Genomic DNA, 21,066 nt, shown 5'->3' with positions numbered 1-21,066 from the left:
AATGTGCTTCAAATAGCCAGCGCAATTGGCTGAGAGGACTTACAGCAGAACATCTCCGCATTGAACACGGGAATTCCCCGGACTCAGTATACCATCCAGATTGACAAGAATTAAGATTAAACAAGGCTTCAACAACTGTATGCTTGTCGTTGAAATTGCTATATGAGGCCTTGTGCAAATTACTGGAGTCATGAAGTCCTAATGATGTGAACTGATTAAGGAAAGCCTGAATCATCATTATCACGATCGGTATAGCATAGCAGATAGGTACCGCTAATCAATGTCAGATCTCATTGTTTCTAGTAATGGAAGGTGAATCCTTTTGCCTCTCACGACGTATTGCTAAAATAATAAGATTGTAGTACAACTAAATTTAAAAACTTAACTATTATAATATTATTATAGAGAGTAGGTTATATATTACTAAGCTTAGCTTTATTATTAAGCCTAAAGAGTAGTATTATAGTATTAGTACAGGAGGTTTATTATAAAGTATGAAGTAATATAATAGGCTCCTCTTGAGTTATTTTTAATAAAATCTCTAAGTAGTTTTATTACTATTTACAGGTCTCCTAGATCTTAATAATATTACAGAGGTTATCCCTAAACCTAGCAGGCTGTAACAGATATTAGCCAGCTACATTATACCCTTGTTATTAAGGAGTTAAGACTCGTTACCCTGGTTTATAACTATCTCTAGCACTTCTGCCTACTAGAGATACTCGCTATTACTAAGCCAAAAAGGCATATCCCTATAAACCTTGATTCCTAACTTAGAAGGAAATGTTTCCCCAATCCGGGAAAGCTTCCCTAAATAGTTCCTTTAGTTGATCTTCCTCCTTCTTAGACATGTTGTTATCTGAGCTTAGATAACTTGATAAAGAATTATCTAGGCTTGTAGAATTATCAGCTGTCCACTCAGCTGATGTAGGCACATGTAAACCATCTGGGTTCTTGTCAAACGTCCCTTCTCGAACCTTTGAGACGTATTGTCGAGCAATGCTGGCAAATTCAGAAATTATGCTGCCTGGTAATGCCCCTATTGATATAGAATCCATGACAGCGAAGTAACGCGAAACGGTATCAAGAAGGGTAATATTCTCTTCTGTCCTGGTATGGCATGGATTGTGGATGACGTGGTCAAAGAGAATGAACAGCGCAGATAGCGGCATTATACCAGAAACGCTGCAGTAGGTTAAAATAAGGCGTCAGCTCAGCCGGATAAGTAGCTATCTCAGTATTTTGGGATGTACTCACAAGATTGGGATATGAGGCTCGAAATCAATAAAGACAACAAGCTCTGCAACTGTACGAGCAGCATTTATCAGATTTTTCTCGCTTTCTTCACGAATGTTTGTTTCGTCCATGTTTAAATGGAGAGTCAACCTCTCTAAGCCGAAAACAATGTTGTAATACGCGTACTGAGTCTGCAACAACACTAGCTTCATGCTCGCAGTCAGATCGCCATTATACTGGATAGCCTCTCCTGGTCTAAAGAACGGAGGTATGGACATTCGCCAACCATCTAGGAGATGTCGTATGCGCCTGATACCAGTGGCAAGCACTGCTCTGGAATTAAAAGAAGCGCTGACTGAAAAGAGTTCTGAGAATGCTATTGAGGAGATTCTGGCCAGACGAATTGCGGATGTGAACCAGTCGTAGTCCCCGAATACTGACTCAGGGGAGACAGGGATAACACAACCGATGTCTTCGTCCACCAATATCTAGTTTTAAAAGAAATCAGCGACTTTATAGTACATGCTACGCATAGAACGGAGTACTTACTGAGCTTTGGCTTTCTGAGAAGGCCGACAACTTCTCAATGAAGTAGACGGTCCAGAATGACTTGATTTGAGTAGCATCAGAATTGCGAGATTTATGGTATTTCAATGCTTGGGCCATTCTCGCAGCTTCAGAGATAAGTGTTTGGTCGAGTTGAAGACAGCAAGCATTCATGGAGAATATCGACTGTGATAGACATTGTGAGTCTGAAAGCTTGATTTTCTGGATTAATGCAACTCACCATTGCTGTTAGTGCCTAGTACATGGCATGAGTATTCAGTATCAGAAAATGAAAAAATTGGGGGAGTACCATGCATACCTGAAGATTCATCAGTCCAATCGGTGGTGCTAGTATTTCTGACATCTTCCCAAGTGATACTTGGAATAGCTCCCATGCCTGATCTTGGTGAGGTACAAAGCTTCCACAATGAAAGAACTGGCTGCCGAGAGCTAGAACAGCATGATAGAGTGCACAAAATGCAGGGTTAATATGCAACACATCATCGATGTATGCATCTGTAGCTTGCGAAATGAACTCTGATTGGTTAAGAAAAGGATAGACAGGATGGACGTTCGTAAAGAAAGCTAAGGTGAATTAGATTCACGTTCAATGGATATATAGCTGTGTAGGGTACCTTTGATGAAAGCTTGTACCATTTGAGGTTCGGTCCTCACAGGGTCGGCTTCTCGGAAATTGATCCCTTCTGCTTGTGAAGTCTGTCTTTGGCAGACACGTTGTTTTATGAGGCCATCGAGATTTGTCACAAGCTCCCGTAAGCTTTCAGTACCGAGCCTGTCGGCCAGCGATGTGATTCTATTTTCGGAGAAGAATGTTACAGTTGAGCTTGGAACTGTAGAACTGTCAGATAATTGTCTATATGTGTTCTTATTAGCTAACCTACCTATATTATCAGGTACCTATAAGGTAAAAAGTGTTAGTACTACTCTTCAGAATATTTATAATATTTTGTAAAAAGAAAACAGATAAAATCTAAGAAAAGAGGGATATCTGTAGACCTTTACTACTGTAGATTCGTCGCATAGGACGACATCTTGAGGGCCGCATCGGAGGATTTTATCAACAAAAAGCTCATTATCGGTAGTGATGGCGTTATCGACCAGGGAGTTAGGAAATAGTAAATTCGAGGATACTACGATCCCAGTCCGTCAGTATTTTATGCGCCGTCAACAAGTATGAACTCTCGTCATCTTCTTACCTTTGACCCCAGCTCTGCGCCTGAACTTGCTAAAATTGCAAGCTTCGTTGCGGTTCTATAGTTGTCAGGCATTTGAATCATTAGGTTAGTGAAAACATACAGAACAGTGGACGCAGATGGTTTGAGTTGCCGGGTCTGAGTTCGGCTTCGGGGGCGGCACTAGAAATACGCAAAAGGTGTCAAAACGTCGCTATACAATCGAAGCTGCCAGAGATGACACGTACCAACGCACCGAACCTTTCGTAGCCTGCACTGGCCGCAAGACTTGTTGAGGGTCATATCTTGGTCTATAAAAGGGTGTTGATAAGAGCGGGATAGCCTAGTTGCGATATACTGGCTGGCTAGTAGTACAGAACGAACTAGCTTTTTCTACTAAGTCATGGTGAGTTAATGCCTCTTGCCAGGTATGCCTCGTGTCAAAAAGGTGTGGTAATGCCTCAGGCGCAAAGAAAGCTGTATTTGTCAGCCACGTAACCTTGCATCCTTGGCAAACAAAGTCAGCAGCATCAGCATAACACGTGGATAGAACAAAGGCCCAGAACAAGGTTCATGTTACGAAATGTCTATTTTATGTTTTTAGAAATGAACCAAGATAGAACAAAACCAGATCCATCAATCAAATCAAATATGAAACAAGAAAGAGGTGGTTGTAAGTAAGCACCGTCTATGCAGCCGCACCGCCCAACACCTTGAACAAACCCTCAGCGGCATGCCGTCCAAGTCCATCCAAGTTTCCTGTACCTAGTAACTCGAGCACACTAATATCATAACCAAACGCCTGTCTCCACCAGCTGCGCATTTCCACGCCCACGAGTGAGTCCATGCCAAGCTGTGACAGCGGCACTGTCGTATTCAAGTCCTCGTCCGACCTTAAAAGGAAGCCGAAAAGCTTCTTGCCGATTTCTATGGCAAGCAGGTTGAACGATTCTTCCGTCTTGAGGATTGAAGTGTCAGCTTTGGCGCGGGCCAAGAAGGACTTGAGACCATCACTTCCACTAGAACCCGCTGTGTCAGCCGCTGACTTGCTGGCATTGTTGTGATACACTGCCATACGGCGATCTTTACGCCAGAAGGCCCTGCTCTCCTTGCTGTTGAGGGGAATCTTTGTCGAAAGACCGAGACCAATGGTGCATCTATCGATGTACTCTTCGTTCTTAGTGCTGGCGCTTGTGCCTGCCTGCGGGATCAAAATCGCAGCCGTAAGGGCCTCGAGGAGTTCTGGCTCAGTGATACCATGAGCGCTGACGGCCTTCATCCTCTTGAGTAGAGCCTCGTCTTGTGACACGTATCCAACGTCCTGCACAGCACCGATATCCAGAGCTGAGCATGCGAGTCCCAAACCAGTCCTGTACTGGACAAACGTGTCCAGGAAGGAGTTTGCACCGGCGTAATTGGCTTGTCCAGCCTGACCTGTGACACCGGACATGGACGAGAAGAGGACGAAAAAGTCGAGATTGATGCCGGCCTCAACAGTGGCGTGATGGAGATTCCATGTACCAGCCACTTTGGGCGCTACAGCCTGGTTCCAGTGGTCCAGGCTCATGCGGATGAAATTATCATCACGCAGTACCATGGAAGCCTGGATGATTCCCTTGAGGTTTGGAGCCTGAGAGATAGCCCGACAAACATCATCTCGGCTGACGACACTGCCTCTGACTAGCTCGACATGGCACCCCATACTCTCGAGCTCACGAACAATGTCGCTATCGCCTGGACCTGAGCCTGCGCTTCTAGACATGAAAACCAAGCGTCGTGCGCCTTGCTCGACGAGATGTCTTGCTACAGCTTGTCCGAGACCACCAAGGCCGCCCGCTAGGAGGTATGATGCCGAGCTGTCAAGCTCCAACGTGCGGGTCGACTTGGCGACCTTTTTCATGTCGACTTTGATACTTCCGTCGAGGTTGCGGATACAGAAGACAATCTTGCCAATATGAGTACCCTGCTGAAGGTGGCGGAAGCCTTCCTGTACAGACGAGGCGTCGAATATCTTGCGAGGAGTGAGTGGCTTGATATGACCCATTCTAAGATGCAGTATTATTGTTTGGAAAAGCCTAAAAGTGACATCATTGTTAGTTCCGAAACAAGACGAATCAGAGAAAATTGAACTTACTCCTTGACCAAGGACTGTCTTCTGGCCATCTCTGCGTCCAGGTAGAAGCAGCAGTAACTTCGACTGGCGAGGAACACATCCATATCGAGTTTTCCGTGGCCGAGGAAATCACGTTTGCCAATCTCGACAAGTTTACCGAATTCCGCGACGCATCGCCAAGTTGCATGAAGCAACTCTCCGGAGAGCGAGTTTAGACAGAGGTCCACGCCACGGCCATTGGTTTCCCTCATCAAGCCTTCCACGAAGCTTGCATCACGCGAGTTGAAGATGCGGTTCCGCGACAGACCGAAATTGTCAACAAGATATCTGGCCTTGTCTTCGTTGCCAACTGTCGCATAGATCTCGGCCCCAGCCATAGTGGCAAGTTGCACAGCCGCAAGGCCGACACCACCAGCTGCGCTGTGGATGAGAACTGACTGCCCCTTGCGCAGGCCACCTATGTTGAAGAGCGAACACACCGCCGTTGCAAAGACAGCAGGCATGGTAGCTGCGTCTTCAAAAGACAAGTCGGCGGGGATCTTCTCACAGAGTCTTTCGGGTGTGAAGACATGACTGGCAAAAGCTCCATCGGCCAGGAACATGATGCGATCGCCGGGCTGGAGGTCCTTGACCTCAGGGCCGACGCGGCGAACAACACCACCGCCTTCAAGACCAAGCCCGGCCTCAGGATAAGGCACGACGCCCAAGGCACCCAAGACGTCCTTGAAGTTCAGTCCTGCAGCAAAGATCTGGATCTCAACGTCGTCTCCTTCCAAGAGTTTTTCGCCGTCTCCATCCTTTGCCCAGTGAAGAGTGCTCAGACGGCCTGGCTTTGTCATAGAGAGGGAGACCCTTGTGCCATCCACCAAGCTAGCACTTGGCTCCGTTGCAGACTCAGTAAGTTCACTCTTGAGAGAGAAGGGGTAGATCCGTCCAACCTTGACCATTCCATCGACGATGGCATACTCGTAGTCAGGCTTGAGGTCTAGTGCGTCACCCTCTTCAGACTCGTCCGCGACTCGAGGTCTCGCCTGGAACCTGTCAAGAACGTCTATGACAGTGTTGAGGGAACTATCGAGATGGTCGACCTCGCAAGTAGCAATGTCCAGTAGCGACTCGGTGCGAATAGTGCGAACAGTGCCGATGATCTGAGCATATCTAGGATCCTTGCAACCAACTTGGCACAGATGCGTCACCCACAGCATGCCTGCACCAGACGTACCAAGACCTTCCAAGATACCTTGGAAGGCTTTGAAGCGATTTTGATTGATACCGTCAAAGAAGGGTGTGCTGGCATCCAGTAGAGAGACGATATCCTGAGACTCATCTGGCAGTGTTTGCCCAAGCTGGCGACGATTGACGGTGTAACCTCTCTCTTGGAGCTGGCATGACATAGTTTCCGCTAAGGGCTCTTCTTCATCACAGAGTAGAACAATTGGCCTATGGTTGGTCTTGGATCGAGGTCGTACTCGAGCAACCATGATGGCATTCAGCTGGTGGGGTTCCTCAGCATCTCGAATCACGGCGTCCAAACCATCAAAGCCTGCCTTCTCGAGCTCTTCTTCCCAGCGGGCAGGAGACACGTAAGGCTGCTCTGGCCGGCCGTCTGGTGTACCATACCACCAGCCATGGAGCGTACCGAAAATGTAGTTGGGCCACTTGGAAGGACTGTCGAGCTCATGAAGAAGCAGTCTACCATCGCGGTGGTCGAGAAGCTTGTGCACATTCCTCAAAGTCTCCTGAAGGCTCGCAGTTGCGTGAAGAACATTGGTCGCAATAACGAGATCATACTTCTCGTCATCTTCAAAACCTTGCTCGGTGGGGTCCTTGCTGATATCGAGAACACGGTATTCAATGTTTCGATAGCCCTTGAAACGCTCCTTCGCAGCAACAAAGAACCCGGCTGAGATATCAGTGAAGGTATACTTGAAGTACAGCGGCTGTCCAACCGGCAAGATCAAGTGCTTCAACATGCTGGCAGTAGAAGCTCCCGTGCCAGCTCCAATCTCCAAGATTCGCAGATTGGGCTTGCTGTGTGCAAGGTGGCGGATAAAATCTGATCGATCGCAGGCATCTGTAGCCACGTAGATCTTGGTCAGAGTTCCATCAGCGAGGAGCATTTCTAGGGCATCCGTAGTACCAGTGCATAAACCGTCGATGTTCTTGAGGACCTTCTCGATGGAAGATGCACAGTCCTCAACGGGGGTTCCCTCCATCTGCTTTATAAGGCTTTCTATTCTGTTCAGGAGAGTTGAGTCATCCAGAGAGGTCAGGGTATCTTCCGGCTCCTTCATGACTTGAGAGTCAATCCACTGCATGTATTTGTGCATGTGCTCGGGCAGGGTATCCTTCATCCGGTTGTTATCTCTGATATAGTTGATGCGTCGTTGGGAATAGATAAAGCACATGCGAACCATCTTATCTAGAAGAGGTGTATAGAGATGGCGTGGAACCTCGGGTTTGATGAGCGTGCTAGTATCGAGGAAGTCGATATGGGGCGACCACGTGAGACGGCTTGAAGTCAGCTCCTCGCTTAGAGCCTTGGGAGCAACTTCTGATTCCGCTTTGCCACCATTCTCAGTGGGCACTTCCTCGACAGGGGCTTCCGCAGCATCTGCATCCTCAAGAGGCGAAAGCTTTGCTCCCTGCATATCAAGTACAATCTTGTCATTGGCGATGCATTTGACACGACTGATAACCTCTCCGCTACCCTTGATAAACACTGCCGAGGCCACAGCTCTCATGTCGTCCTCTGGGTCAACTCGGTGAACAATCACCCGATCAATCTTGGTAGGGACTCTTCTGTAATGCTTTGCCTCGATATGGCCTTGGGTAGCAGCAAGAGGGCCTGATTGGATACAGGCGTCGATGACGGCAGGGTGCAAGTGGTAGTATTGTTCGTCGCCGCAAAGGTTTCTAGAGAGTCTCGCTGCTGAGACACTCTCCAGAGACCCCGTCCTGATGTCCTCCAGGCGCTGGAACTTGGGGCCATAACCGATACCAGCTCGACTAAGTACGTCGTAGTATTTTCGTCGCTCTACCTTGCGTGGCAGCAGCTCAGTTTCAGCGGGCGTGGAAGGTCGCTCAGGTGTTAGCTCTTCTGCCATGGCCTCGCCACTGCAGTGCTTGATCCAGACATGGCCGTTATGCGAGGCAATTGTCCACGTCCACCACTGACTATTCAGCGAATCGGTCAGGCGTAGGGGACGGAATGTAGTGACCACCTCGACTGGAGTCCCTTCAGTCAAAACCAATGCCGAGTTGAGCACCATGTTACGAATGGTATATCCGTTCTCTCTAGGTGAATGGTCTTGTTGACGCGGGCTAATCTGCCTGATAGCCTCGCCAATCATGGAGATGTAGCCAGCGCAAGGGAAGATGACATTGTCTTCGATGCAGTGATCCCGCAGCCAACTAGCATCGTCAATCAAGAGCATGTTTCTGAAACTGGGTTCCAAAGTGGTGCTCTCGAGCTGACGAATGCCCAGGAGCGGATGGGCAGGGAACTCGCGGTACCTCCACTCGTGGGAAATCCTCGACTCACGCCAGTAATTCGCGTCGTGGTCCCATGGATAGTGAGGGAGCCCTGGAAGCGAAGTTGTCCGGGTCGTCAACTTGGAGAAGTCGATGGGAATATTGAGCTCGTACAATCGGCCAACCGAAGTCAAAAAAGATTCTGCACAGTCCTCGCCACGGGTCATGGCCCCGAAATACGGCGATGCTGAGGTTGAGCCATTGCTGACTGCCGTCATAATTTGCCTGACGGGTCCTGCTAGGGCTGCATGAGGCCCGATTTCAAGGAACACGGCATTAGGAACATTGAGAATGATTCCCGAAACAGCACCACTGAACAGCACAGGAGATTCGAGATTCTTTTGCCAGTAGGTACTGCCAAGCTCGTCTGCTTTGATGGCCTCACCCGTGCCGCTGACGCTTGAGAAGAACAAAGGACCATCAGAAGAGGTTGCGCGAGGCTTCTCCTTTCGGTCGACAAATTCTGGCAGATGCTTTCGAAGAGTGGCCATGTACAAGTCGCCGACCTCGGCCATATGGTATGAATGATAGGCCTTGTCAACCTTGAGCAATCTCGCCGTGATACCAGGATGCTCCTTTTGGACAACTTCGACTGCGGATTGGACTGCGTCCGTGTCTCCAGAAATAGTGACACTGCGAGGCGAGTTCTCACAGGCCATGACAACTTGGGGCTCAGGTAGAAACTTTTGGACCTCGTTCCGACCAAGTCCAATCGCTGCCATAGCGCCAGGTCGCTTCTGCCCTCTAGCCGCAAGCCCTCTTTGCCAGGCTATCACGATTGCCTCCTTTGCCGTAAGACCCTTGGCTGCGTAAGCTGCTGCGATCTCTCCGCTGCTGTGGCCGACTACTGCGTATGGAACAACACCAAGAGATGCAAAGAGGTCCACTAAAGCAATCTGAACAGCGGTACACAAGGGTTGGGAAAGCTCGGCTCTTTGAACGCCAGACTTCCTCGCCGGTTTGAGAAGCTCCTCCTCAATGGTCCATTCCAAGCCGCCGGACACGTCTTGTAAGTGCTTGTCCAGAGATCTAATGCTCTTCTGAAACGCTAGATCCTCGCGTAGCAACAGCTCACGGCCCATTCGGGGCCACTGAGCACCTTGTCCGGTGAACACCATAACAAGATTGGGTTGAGTATTGCCAGCTCGAACACCCTGGGACGCTGCGTCCGGGATCTTACTCAGACTGGCCACCATGAAAGATCGGTGTGGCAGATGCTCTCGTCGGTTGCTCAACGTGTAGGCCAGCTCCTCAAGCTTGCTGGGGTTCTTCTCGATCCACGCCTGCAGCTTGGTTGTCATAGCCTGAAGTGATGCCGACGACGAGGCAGAGAAGGGAAGAAGATGGCTCTTATCATGGACAAGCTCCCCGCTTGTGGTCACATCCAACTTCTCGAGCGGCAGGCCAAAGCTTCGAGCCGAGTCCAGAATTGCATGCGCGTTAGAACCTCCGATTCCAAACGAGTTGACGCTGACTCGCTCAAGACGATCCTCTGGCCAGGGTGCCGCATCCAGTGGAACTGTAAGCTTTCTTTCCCGAAAGGGAATCTTCGGATTGCCACTAGTAAACTTGATATTCGGAGGAATTGTGCGGTTTTCCAGTGAAAGAACCGCCTTTATAAGGGATGTCAAGCCAGAAGCTCCCTCAGAATGACCCAAGTTAGGTTTCACGGAGCCAATGTAGACGCCAGCATCACCGAAGACCCTGGCCACGGCATTGGTCTCAATCGGGTCGCCTACAGGGGTTCCGGTTCCGTGACACTCGACAAAGGCCGTCTTGGAGAAGTCAGCGATGCCTGCATCTGCATAGGCCTTTCGCATCAAGGCCTCCTGACTTTCGGTGCTGGGTTGGGCGATTCCTTGGGTCTTGCCATCACTATTTGACACAACCGATCTGATTACGGCTCGTACAGGATTTCCATCTCTGATTGCAGCATCGAGCGGCTTGACAAAGACTGCTGTAATAGCCTCTCCTCTGGCGTAGCCATTGGCATCGGCAGAGAAGGTTCGACAGTGGCCTTCAGGTGAAAGGACGCCCTTTTCAGTCATAAAGGCTGTCATGCCTGGTGCCATAATCAAGTTGGCCCCACCAATAACCGCTGCCTCGCATATGCCATTCTGTATAGCCTGAAATGCTTCGTTGAGACAGATCAAAGCCGCAGAGCAGGCGGTACGGACAGTCATACTAGTTTCCAGTTAGCTTGGGCATCTTGAACAAAGCCAGATTGTGACTTGCCATGGGCCCTTGAGATCCATCTCATATGAGATACGGCTGGAGAGCATAAAGTCGCTGTAGCCATCGACTCTGTTCACTCCAGACTGTTGATGATCCCTGTTTTGCATCTCGAGCCAGTCCTCGCCGTAGCTGCCCATATAGCAGCCAATAGACCGACCCTAGATTCTGTTAATAATACTTCTACCCAGTCTTTGTGGGATGCACTAACCTTAAAGTCTATCTCTCCAGCGTCATCGAAGGCCTCACGCACAACTTCGAGCATACGTCTTTGCTGCGGATCAGCGAACTCAAGCTCAGCTCGGCTGAGTGAGAATCTGGCTGCATCCAAGCTTCCAAGTTTCACGTTGTCATCTAGGAAGTAGCCATACTGAGTTGCAATGGTCCCGGGCCTGCCCGAGTCAGAGTGATAGGCTGAGATGTTATAGCGGGACTCAGGCACGCGGCTTCTCGCATCACCTTTGGCTAGAAGAAAGTCCCAAAGATCTTGAGGACTTTCCAAACCGCCGGGAAGACGAAGTGCCATGCCGCAGATGGCGATGGGGACGGGAGAATCCTTTTGTGGCAAAGACGGGTTGGGAGAGTGAGCCACCCCATTCCCGTTGACACCGTTTGTGTGTCCGTTTTGATGACCATTGACATGACCATTGATATGACCATTAGTATGGCTACTATTAAGATCACTTGAGTGACCATTGGGATGCCCATTAACAGCACCTGTAAGAGTACCATTAGATGTCCCGTGGGTGTTGGCACCATTGGCTTCTGTTGAGATGGACTGAGAAATGGACTGCCCCAGTGTAGACGTGGCACTGTCCAAGGTATCCATTGTAGACATTGTGAATGTTTGTGTTGAAGCGAAGTTAGGAAGATGGTTGGAGTAAGGAAGTCTTGTCTAAAGAGATTCTGTGGCACAAGATTTCTGGCTTCTCGAGGTCTTTAGTGGTTATAAATCCTGGAAGAGTATACCATCTGTTGGGGGCCTAAGAGAGTGTCTTGCCTCATGATACCATGCAGCTACTGAGACAGCCCCCACCCTCTAGGCCTCGATCTTTACCGTCGTATGTTTCTATGGCCTCTACAGTACGGCTGAGTTGTGATTTGAGAACTGTTATTTGGAGTTGAACCTGATCAAGAGCTGACGCAAACCGCGCGCCTAACCTCGCCTCTAAGATACATCTAAGCACTATTACATTCAAGGAAGGTCAGCCAAGCCTTGAACCTATGACCTGAACTTCCGTAAGTGAGAACCCCCGAGTAAGCTGCTTAGAAAGCTTTCGGCTCCTTCTGACATAGTCAAGTGTCCGATGAAAGGACATAATCTTACACGTACGATCTTCCACATAGCTTTCATGCATTCCTTTAAGCATGCCCCACTTCATTTTACTCAACCGGTCCACTCAATTGCAAGCGCTTTCCTTTTATCAGTTCAGTATCTCACAATTCCCCTTGTACTGTATTTCGGTCCTTTCCCTATACAGATTGAAAACACTTATACGCCACGCGTCGTTTAGAAATGTCTTGAAATATGTATTATAGCGGCCGTCAGCATGCTTAAAGGAACCGATCCTAGCTGCATTGCTGGAATCCTCCTGACAGTGGATGCAAGCGAGTCTGATGGATGCCTGTCTAAAAAGGACAAGTCATATTAGTCTCGTCATATTCTCCCCGCAGATTAAATACTCGCGGTTGATCAACGGCAAAGTACTAGGACCTCAGACTAACACAGAATGTTTACATGATACCCTAGGAAATGGTTTATAACTAGTTTGAAAAGGACGAACTGTGCAGCTACAGTCTGCTTTCCCCCATTGTGCTAAATTGTTTCGGGTTAAATGTTTTGAAGTTCTTTGAATCATGTCTCAACAAACTTCAGAGAAAATTGCTTCCATTGGCGCGACAAAAGAGTACAAAGACCCTGAGTTGATGCAATTTCATGATATCCCTGTCTCCTGCACCCTGCTTGTGGCATTACAGGTCGCTTGCGTTATTTTCGAACCACGCAGGCCCCCGAGAACTTCTAACTGACAAAGTGACCAAATTAAGCTTACCATAATCCCATGTAGTCAAATATGCAGTCTGCCATGCTGACATGCCTTACGCATGTAACATTGCCTGGTTATACAGCATCAAACGAAGGCTGCATGGCCGCCACCCACCACCAAGGGGAAGTCTCCGATACCACCCGAAACAGAGCACCATCAGGCCGGCAGTCCTTGATTGGACTGAGCCTGTGAGGCAGAGTCTACAGTCTCTTCTTGAACCTTGCTTTGTGTCCACATTTTTGGCGAGGACAGGCGCCTACCTTGCCCTGTGATAATAGCTCTATTGGCGTCTGCCTTCGGACTCCATTTAGGCTGAAATAAACCTTGCCCCAGTCGAACGTCAGATATGCAATTGAATTTATTCGACAACCACTTGCTTGATAATCGACTCATTGTACGTTGCAGTACATCTCTTGGTATTTGGAGTGTGGGGGCTGTTTCTTTTTGGGCTAAATTATTAAGCTTGGTCTTAGTCTTAAGCTAGTGTGGAAAGGGCCGGACGGCCCGCCTGCGGCACTGACAACACTAGTGCTTACATCCAAATGTATGGATGGATGTGTTGCTAACATACGTCCTTTTGTAATTTTCTTACTAGGAATGAATCCTTCGTAGCTTGCTCATTGGGAATGAATCTGGCAAATATGGCGATTGAGAGAGCGAGGGGGCGATATGGTGGAATTTCAGACAACGTCTGGTCGTCTCTCAAAAGACTTAAGTGGGATAAATTGTAATAAGAGCTAACTGAGCAAGTTGCTGAACTATTATCTACACACTTTCTACTCGCAAATTCTTTTTTTCTCTCCGTACTACTGTTATTCAACTAACCTTTCTCTATTCATACGAGGCATCTACACAGAACCCCAACAGCCCCAACTGCTCTTTTCATCATGACTGTCTCGGCTGGAACCTCATCCTTTGTGGAAGAATGGGCAAAGGCCCAGAAAGTCCGGGGCCCTGACTTGAAGAATGGTGCAATCTTCTACAAGAATCTTGAAGAGGAACTTGACGCCAACAGAGCTCAACAAGCATGCGCCATGTTCCACACGAACAATGCCACTGTTGACTTTTCCTCTTGCGACGTCGTCTCCCTCGGCGTTTCGGGGGTTGTCAAGCAAGCTTTTCTTGAGGAGCTCAAGGCCAATCCAGACTTTCAGCTGGGTGCTTCTGGTACTCGACCTCTCAATGGAAACTCAACCTACCTTGAGACAGTTGAGAGAGAAATTGCACAGTTTCATGGTGTCGAGTCAGCACTCTTCCTCGGCTCTGGTGCCTTGGCTAATGAAGCAATCTTCACTGCCCTTGCTCGCCCTGGCGATGCAATTGTCTATGATGAGCTCGTCCACGCAAGCATCCACAACGGCATGAAGAACAGCCTTGCGTTATGCCAGAAACCGTTTCGACACAACGATGTGAATGATTTCGTGGAAACCCTCATGGCAGTCAAAGAGTCCCAGCCCCAGATCAAAAACGGTCAGAGATCTATTGTCATTGCCGTTGAGTCCTTTTACAGCATGGATGGAGACGCGTCCCCACTCAAAGAGCTCGTGCAGGCCGCCAAGGAGATCTTCCCCGGGGGTAATGCGCAGTTTGTAGTGGATGAGGCCCATAGCTCTGGCTGCTTTGGCCCACAAGGCAAAGGCTACGTTAGCATGCTTGGTCTAGAGAATGAGATTGCCGTGCAGAACCAAAACTACGGTAAAGCGTTCTGCGGTTCTGGTGCCACTATCCTCTCCAACGCCACGGTTCGGAGGATGCTGATCAACCACGCCAAGCCGGTCCTGTACTCAACCTCGCCTCCCAACCTTATTGTGGCTTCTACACGGGCTGCATACAGGTTAATGAGGGCTGGAAAGACTCAAGCGGTATGTTCTTTCAACCCCTTCTTTTCCATGTATTTTTGTATACTCAGTAGCGTAATTGACAAGCGAGTTAGGCTCAGGACAAAGTCCAACATCTCGTGAAGCTATTTCTTGAGGAGATCACTGAAAACCCTATATGGGACAAGGCTAATGATGCTGGCTTTCTTCGGATTCCTCTGTACGAGCAAGACGACTGGGATGCTTTGCCATTTGTCAGTCAGATCTGTCCTGTCTGGACCAAGCCTAAGCATAACCTCTACCTCGCCATACATCTGCAACTGGCAGGGTTCCAAGTCTATCCGATCAGCTTCCCTATTGTTCCAAAGGGAACAGACCGGATCAGGCTGGTTTTCCACGGCCACAATACAGAGGAGGATGTCGAAAACCTTGCCGCATCGATTTGCAGCTGGGCCAAAGAAACAATGGAATGTGAGGCATACAATCGACGAAATGGATCCAGTGGCCAGATGAAATTGTGCTCTGCGGCTCTTCATGCTCAGAATCTTGCTGCAAAGGAGTCCATGAATGGGTCGACTTAGATAGTCTGAGAAACTAGCATAGACCATGTCTCAATAGGTTCACTTGTTTCTAAATCGATATATCAAATACATTGTCTACAGCCTACCTTGCTTTGAGTATCTGAGTTAGCCACATATTGATAAAAAACATTGTAGTTAACTGCCACGTAATGCGCTTTGAACCACGATGACGGACCCAAACTTGGTGTATAACCTAATCTAACCCAAAAGTCCTCAAACAATTAGCTGCTGCTACCTTCGTGGCGTAACTCAGTTCAAATCAGAAGAATGCGTAATTTTAACGCTGTCATGATTTGCAGCGGCTCAAATGAGAGCAGTTCCCCGGTTGGGGCTAAATCCTCATGGGACCACTACCGATGCAACATTGGGGGGAGGCACAGTCAACTCGTCGGAGAAAATTGCGACTTTTAAGCTTATGCGGGGCTTATGTAGCTTATGTCTGCCGAGTACGGTACCTAGTCTAAGATCCATGTCTGTGGATCCGATCAGCTTAGTCGAAGGAAGGCGGCTCAAGTTTCTCCCGTTCTCACAATGCCAAGAACCGAACACCGAGACACTAGTCTCATTCGGACAGTTTCCTGACCCCGTGCCAAGTATATGCACTTTCGAATCGTAAGCCAGCGGAGGAATTTCTTCAGTTGACACTGCAGACATCCTTGGAATTGATACCATGGCACAGCCGATGCAGGCATGTATTCCCCTTGGGTTGTGTTGGGAAGTGAGATTGTGTGCGAAACGTTCACGCCCATGTCTCCCTTGAGATTCCGTCTCACACCCTCGACCAAGACTTGGACCCTGTTGGCGCTTGATCAAAAGTGCCAGCGTGGTGGGAGTCGGAATACAACACACCGAGCTATGTAGTGGCTCGGGGCCGAAGCGGCCTGATCAACGACTCAACAGGGAGGTCTGTGTCTCCCATTCAAAGGGCACGTACGACGCACTTCCTTCGCTCTCTTGTCACATCTTTCGATAGATGTTATACCACATCTATAAAGTTGTTGGCTATTGTATTGTTAACCAAACTAGTCAGTGGCATAACGCTCTTTCAAGATAAGGCTGCTTCACCATGTCGTCCAACAGTCCCTCGACAACAGAAAAATCGAAGGAACCAGAGGAACAGCAGCTTCGAACCACGGGTAAACATAGCCCAAGGAACTCCGTTACAGACCAGAACATCGAGGAGCTCGTACGAAGAGTCAGCAGCACATACGCGAAGCCAAACTCGTCGGGAACTTCGACATCGTCACCACAGCCTGATGATGATACCCCCAATAATCCTCTCAGTCCAAGACCTGCCAGCAATCTGGATCCAAACTCAGCAACGTTCGACGCTTATGCCTGGACCAGGGAATTTACCAAGCTCACAGAGTCGGATCCGGATTCTGCCCCGCCGCGTGCTCTCGGCGTAGCATTCAAGGACCTCAGTGTCTTTGGCTCGAGCACTGGAGCGCAGTTTCAGATGTCCTTCGGAAATGTCGTAGCCAGAGTCGTCAAGGATCTGGTGAGGCTGGTTAGCAATAGCAAGCGCAAGGAACAGCGCTTGACCATCCTGCGTGATTTCGAGGGTGTCGTCGAAAAGGGAGAGATGCTCTTGGTCTTGGGCCCGCCAGGTTCCGGTTGCTCGACATTCCTGAAGACTCTTTCATCTCAAACGGCGGATCTTGAAGTGAGCCCAGACGCGTACATCAACTATCGAGGTAAGCTCTTCACTACTTGTTCGTTTGGGGGGCACTTTCTTCTAACATGGTAGCTCAGGAATTGAAACGAGCCGTATTCGTTCCCCCTTCCGTGGCGATGTTCTTTACAATGCCGAGCTTGACAACCACCTCGCCCATCTCACCGCTGGAGAGACTTTGACCTTTGCGAGCCGAGCCCGTAGCCCCCGTCACATCCCAACCGGCTTCTCCCGCCAACAGTTCGACCGCATCAACCGTGACGTGATGATGGCGATCTTCGGTTTGACGCATACGGTTGATACCCGGGTGGGAGACGTTGTAGTTCGCGGGATCAGCGGCGGCGAACGAAAGCGTGTTAGTATCGCTGAAGCAGCACTCACCCGAGCCAAGTTTCAGTGCTGGGATAACTCTACAAGAGGCCTTGATAGTGCCAACGCTATTAGCTTCTGTCAGAACCTCCGTCTGCAAGCAGATTTACTTGGAGTTGCATCAGCTGTCAACCTTTATCAGGCACCTCAGTCTGCATATGATCTCTTCGACAGGGTGACTGTTATCTACGAAGGGAGGCAGATATTCTTTGGGAAACGATCTAAGGCCAAGGGTTATTTCCAGGAGCTAGGTTTCCAATGCCCAGGCAGGCAGACAGTACCCGACTTCTTGACGTCAATGACCAGCCCCCATGAGCGTCGTATCAGGCCAGGCTTTGAGCATCTGGTTCCCCGTACGCCAGACGACTTCGCCCAGCGATGGAAGGCCAGCAAACAACGACAACAAATCATCCAAGAGATTTCTGAGTACGAACAAAAACATCCCTCTAGAGAGAGACTCGAAGAATACCAGCAATCCAGACGTACCGAGCAGGCCAAGTCACAGCGTACCAGTTCTCCGTACATGATATCCTACGCCCAACAGGTCTCGCTTACCTTCTGGCGGGCCTGGAGGCGGCTTCTCGCAGACCCAGACTTTACCATCGCATCTCTACTCTTCAACCTCATCATGGCTCTAATTCTCGGCAGCATGTTTTACAATCTCAAATCAGATTCCTCGAGCTTCTACTACCGCGGCGGAATCATTTTCTTCTCTTTGATGTTCAACGCTTTCAGCAGCCAGCTCGAAGTCCTGACCATCTATGCCGAGCGCCCCGTCGTCGAGAAGCAGAACCGATATGCCTTGTACCACCAGTCTGCCCAAGCAATTGCTAGCTACCTCTGCGATCTTCCCTACAAGATTGCGAATATGTTTGTTTTTAATATTCTTGTTTATTTTATGGCTCACTTGCGGCGAGAGCCAGGCCCTTTCTTTTTCTTCTGCCTTGTCACGCTGTTGGCTACACTATCTCAATCAGCCATCTTCCGTACCCTGGCAAGCATCACTAGAACTCCAGAGCAGGCTATGGTTCCTAGCGCTCTCCTTGGAATGGGTCTTATGATCTACACCGGGTTTACCATGCCAACAACCTATATGCCCGGGTGGTCATGGTGGATGGGCTACATCAACCCTCTAGCCTACGCCTTCGAGGCCCTCATGGTCAATGAGTTCCATGGAAGAGAGTTTGCATGTGCAGCGATGGTCCCGCGAGGGCCCAGGTATGAGGACTTATCACCAGAGTCACAAATATGTTCTGTAGTGGGCTCGGAACCTGGAACATCCGTTGTTGATGGAAGCAAGTATCTCTCCCTCGCCTTCGACTACCAGCATTCGCACAAATGGAGGAACGTCGGCATCCTTTGTGGCTTTACAATTTTCTTCTTTTGTGCTTATTTGGTCATGGCAGAGTTCTCAAAGCCACCAAAGACCAAGGGCGAGATCCTCATCTTCAGAAAGGGTCAGATGCCCTCGGTTGTCAAAGGAAAGAAGTCAAACGGTGTTGATGACCCAGAGGCCCAAGCCCAAAGCGGCCAGGCGGTTGAGAAAAGCGACTTGTATACCAACGACGGTTCGCTCAACGCAAAAGGCCTCACCGCAAGTACATCGGTATTCCACTGGGAAGGTCTTTGCTATGATATCAAAGTCAAAGGAGGCGCAGAGCGCCGTCTCCTTGATCACATGGATGGTTGGGTGTCGCCAGGCAAGACCACAGCTCTTATGGTAAGCAAATACCGTAATTTCTTTAGCTCAGAGGACTAATGGTATGCAATAACAGGGCGTTTCGGGGGCTGGTAAGACGACGCTGTTGGATGTTCTCGCAACTCGTGTCTCGGTCGGTGTTATTAGCGGCGACACGTTGATCAATGGCATCCCAACAGATGCAACATTCCAATACCAGGTAGGATACGTACAGCAGCAGGATATCCACCTCAGTACAATGACGGTCCGAGAGGCCTTGGAGTTCAGCGCAATCCTTCGGCAGTCATCTGAAATCCCCCGGGAAGAGAAATTACGATATGTTGACTACGTCATTGATGTCTTGGAGATGCAAGACTATGCTGGCGCCGTCATTGGTGTGCCGGGCGAAGGTCTCAACGTTGAACAGCGAAAGCGGCTTACTATCGGCGTGGAGCTAGCTGCTAGACCTCAACTTCTAGTCTTCTTCGACGAACCAACATCTGGACTAGACTCCCAAACGTCATGGGCTATCTCGGTGCTTATTAGAAAGCTTGCCAATAGCGGCCAGGCCGTTCTCTGCACCATTCATCAGCCATCAGCTATCCTCTTCAACCAGTTCGATCGTCTCCTCCTGATTGCTCCAGGAGGTAAAACTGTCTTTTTTGGTGGTACGTGACTGCCTCCCTGGCTGCATGCACACGCAAGTACTCGAACGATATTGACCTCTCTTAGACTTGGGCGATAACGCATCGAGCTTGATCGAATACTTCGAGAGAAATGGGGCACCCTCCATTCCAGCGGACGCCAACCCAGCCGAGTGGATGCTTGAAGTCATCAAACCTCCGCAAGATGGTTCGGAGGGCATCGACTGGCATCAGGTTTGGTGCAATTCTCCTGAGTACCAAGAGACCAAGAAAGAACTGTCTCGTCTGCGAGCCCTTGGTTCCTCCAGGAGTAACGTGAGTGCTGTCGAAGATAAATCTCAGCATCAAGAGTTTGTTGCTTCCTTCTCAACCCAGTTCCGTGAAGTGATGATACGTGTTTCGAAGCACTTCTGGAGGTCTCCCGTGTATATGTGGTCAAAGACGGCCTTGATCGCGCTGTCGGTAAGTCACAATAACAAAATAGACTTTTGACCTGAGGCTGACATTCGATACAGTCCCTCTACCTGGGCTTCAGCTATAGTGCGAATAACTCTATCCAAGGTCTTCAGAACCAGCTTTGGGCTATCTTCATGTTTCTTGTCCTCTTCATCAACATCAACGAACAAATCATGCCCATGTTTGTGCCACAGCGCAACTTATACGAATCTCGTGAGCGGCCGTCCAAGATTTACCGTTGGATGACATACATCATGGCGAATATCCTGATGGAGCTCTTTTGGAACACGGTAATGGCTGTGATTATGTATTTCTGCTGGTACTACCCAGTTGGGTTTGTCCGAAATACCACCCCAGACGACGAGGCTATTCGTGGATTCCTTGTCTTTCTCTTTCTCTGGGTCTACCTCCTTTTTACCAGTACGTTCGCACACTTTGCTATCGTATGGATTGACCTCCCTGAGACGGCGGGTGTCCTTACAAGCTTGCTTTGGATGCTGTGTATTCTGTTTTGTGGTATTGGTGTCCCTCGAGCCGACCTCCCCGGTTTCTGGACATTTATGTACCGGGCCAGTCCAGCAACCTATCTAGTAGGCGGTATCATGTCGACTGCGGTGGCGAACAACAATGTCACTTGCGCCGATTATGAGGTCCTCCACATTGTGCCACCATCTGTGGGCAACATGAGCTGTGGCGAGTTTCTCGGACCTTTTGCTGAAGCAGCCGGTGGACGTGTGCTGGATCCCACCGCTCACGATGAGTGCGGTTATTGCCCTATTGGTACCACAAATGACTTTTTGGCGCAGTTTGACCTCAGCTATGATACACGCTGGAGGGACTTTGGACTTGTCTGGGTATTTATCTTATTCAATATTAGCGCAGCTCTTGGACTTTATTGGGCTTTTCGGGTTCCTAAGAGAAAAGGCAATAATGTTAAAAAGGCTTGA

General features: G+C 49.2%; 3 protein-coding genes across 3 annotated transcripts; 2 read left to right on the top strand and 1 right to left on the bottom strand.

The window, feature by feature from the left end:
- Positions 1 to 773: 773 nt before the first annotated feature.
- On the bottom strand, positions 774 to 11,692 carry FIESC28_10103 (uncharacterized protein; the record flags this gene model as incomplete). Its single annotated transcript, XM_031164238.1, has 15 exons — positions 774 to 1,185; positions 1,258 to 1,724; positions 1,786 to 1,968; positions 2,024 to 2,038; positions 2,102 to 2,367; positions 2,418 to 2,633; positions 2,685 to 2,700; positions 2,806 to 2,933; positions 3,000 to 3,054; positions 3,100 to 3,158; positions 3,224 to 3,286; positions 3,699 to 5,050; positions 5,110 to 10,739; positions 10,854 to 11,015; positions 11,066 to 11,692. The coding sequence occupies 15 exons, from the start codon at positions 11,690 to 11,692 to the stop codon at positions 774 to 776; spliced, it is 9,651 nt and encodes a 3,216-aa protein (XP_031011723.1).
- A 2,094-nt stretch (positions 11,693 to 13,786) lies between these two features.
- On the top strand, positions 13,787 to 15,297 carry FIESC28_10102 (uncharacterized protein; the record flags this gene model as incomplete). Its single annotated transcript, XM_031164237.1, has 2 exons — positions 13,787 to 14,761; positions 14,833 to 15,297. The coding sequence occupies 2 exons, from the start codon at positions 13,787 to 13,789 to the stop codon at positions 15,295 to 15,297; spliced, it is 1,440 nt and encodes a 479-aa protein (XP_031011722.1).
- A 1,066-nt stretch (positions 15,298 to 16,363) lies between these two features.
- Positions 16,364 to 21,066, top strand: FIESC28_10101 (uncharacterized protein; the record flags this gene model as incomplete). Its single annotated transcript, XM_031164236.1, has 5 exons — positions 16,364 to 16,994; positions 17,053 to 19,061; positions 19,117 to 19,687; positions 19,752 to 20,125; positions 20,179 to 21,066. 5 exons carry the CDS (start codon positions 16,364 to 16,366, stop codon positions 21,064 to 21,066), a joined length of 4,473 nt encoding a protein of 1,490 aa, XP_031011721.1.

This window comes from Fusarium coffeatum (assembly GCF_003316985.1).
Source record: "Fusarium coffeatum strain FIESC_28 chromosome Unknown BRIP53273_contig_284, whole genome shotgun sequence".
In the NCBI taxonomy this organism is placed as follows: domain Eukaryota; kingdom Fungi; phylum Ascomycota; class Sordariomycetes; order Hypocreales; family Nectriaceae; genus Fusarium; species Fusarium coffeatum.
Note: the sequence above shows the minus strand (reverse complement) of the source record. Positions and strands in the feature narration are given on the sequence as shown.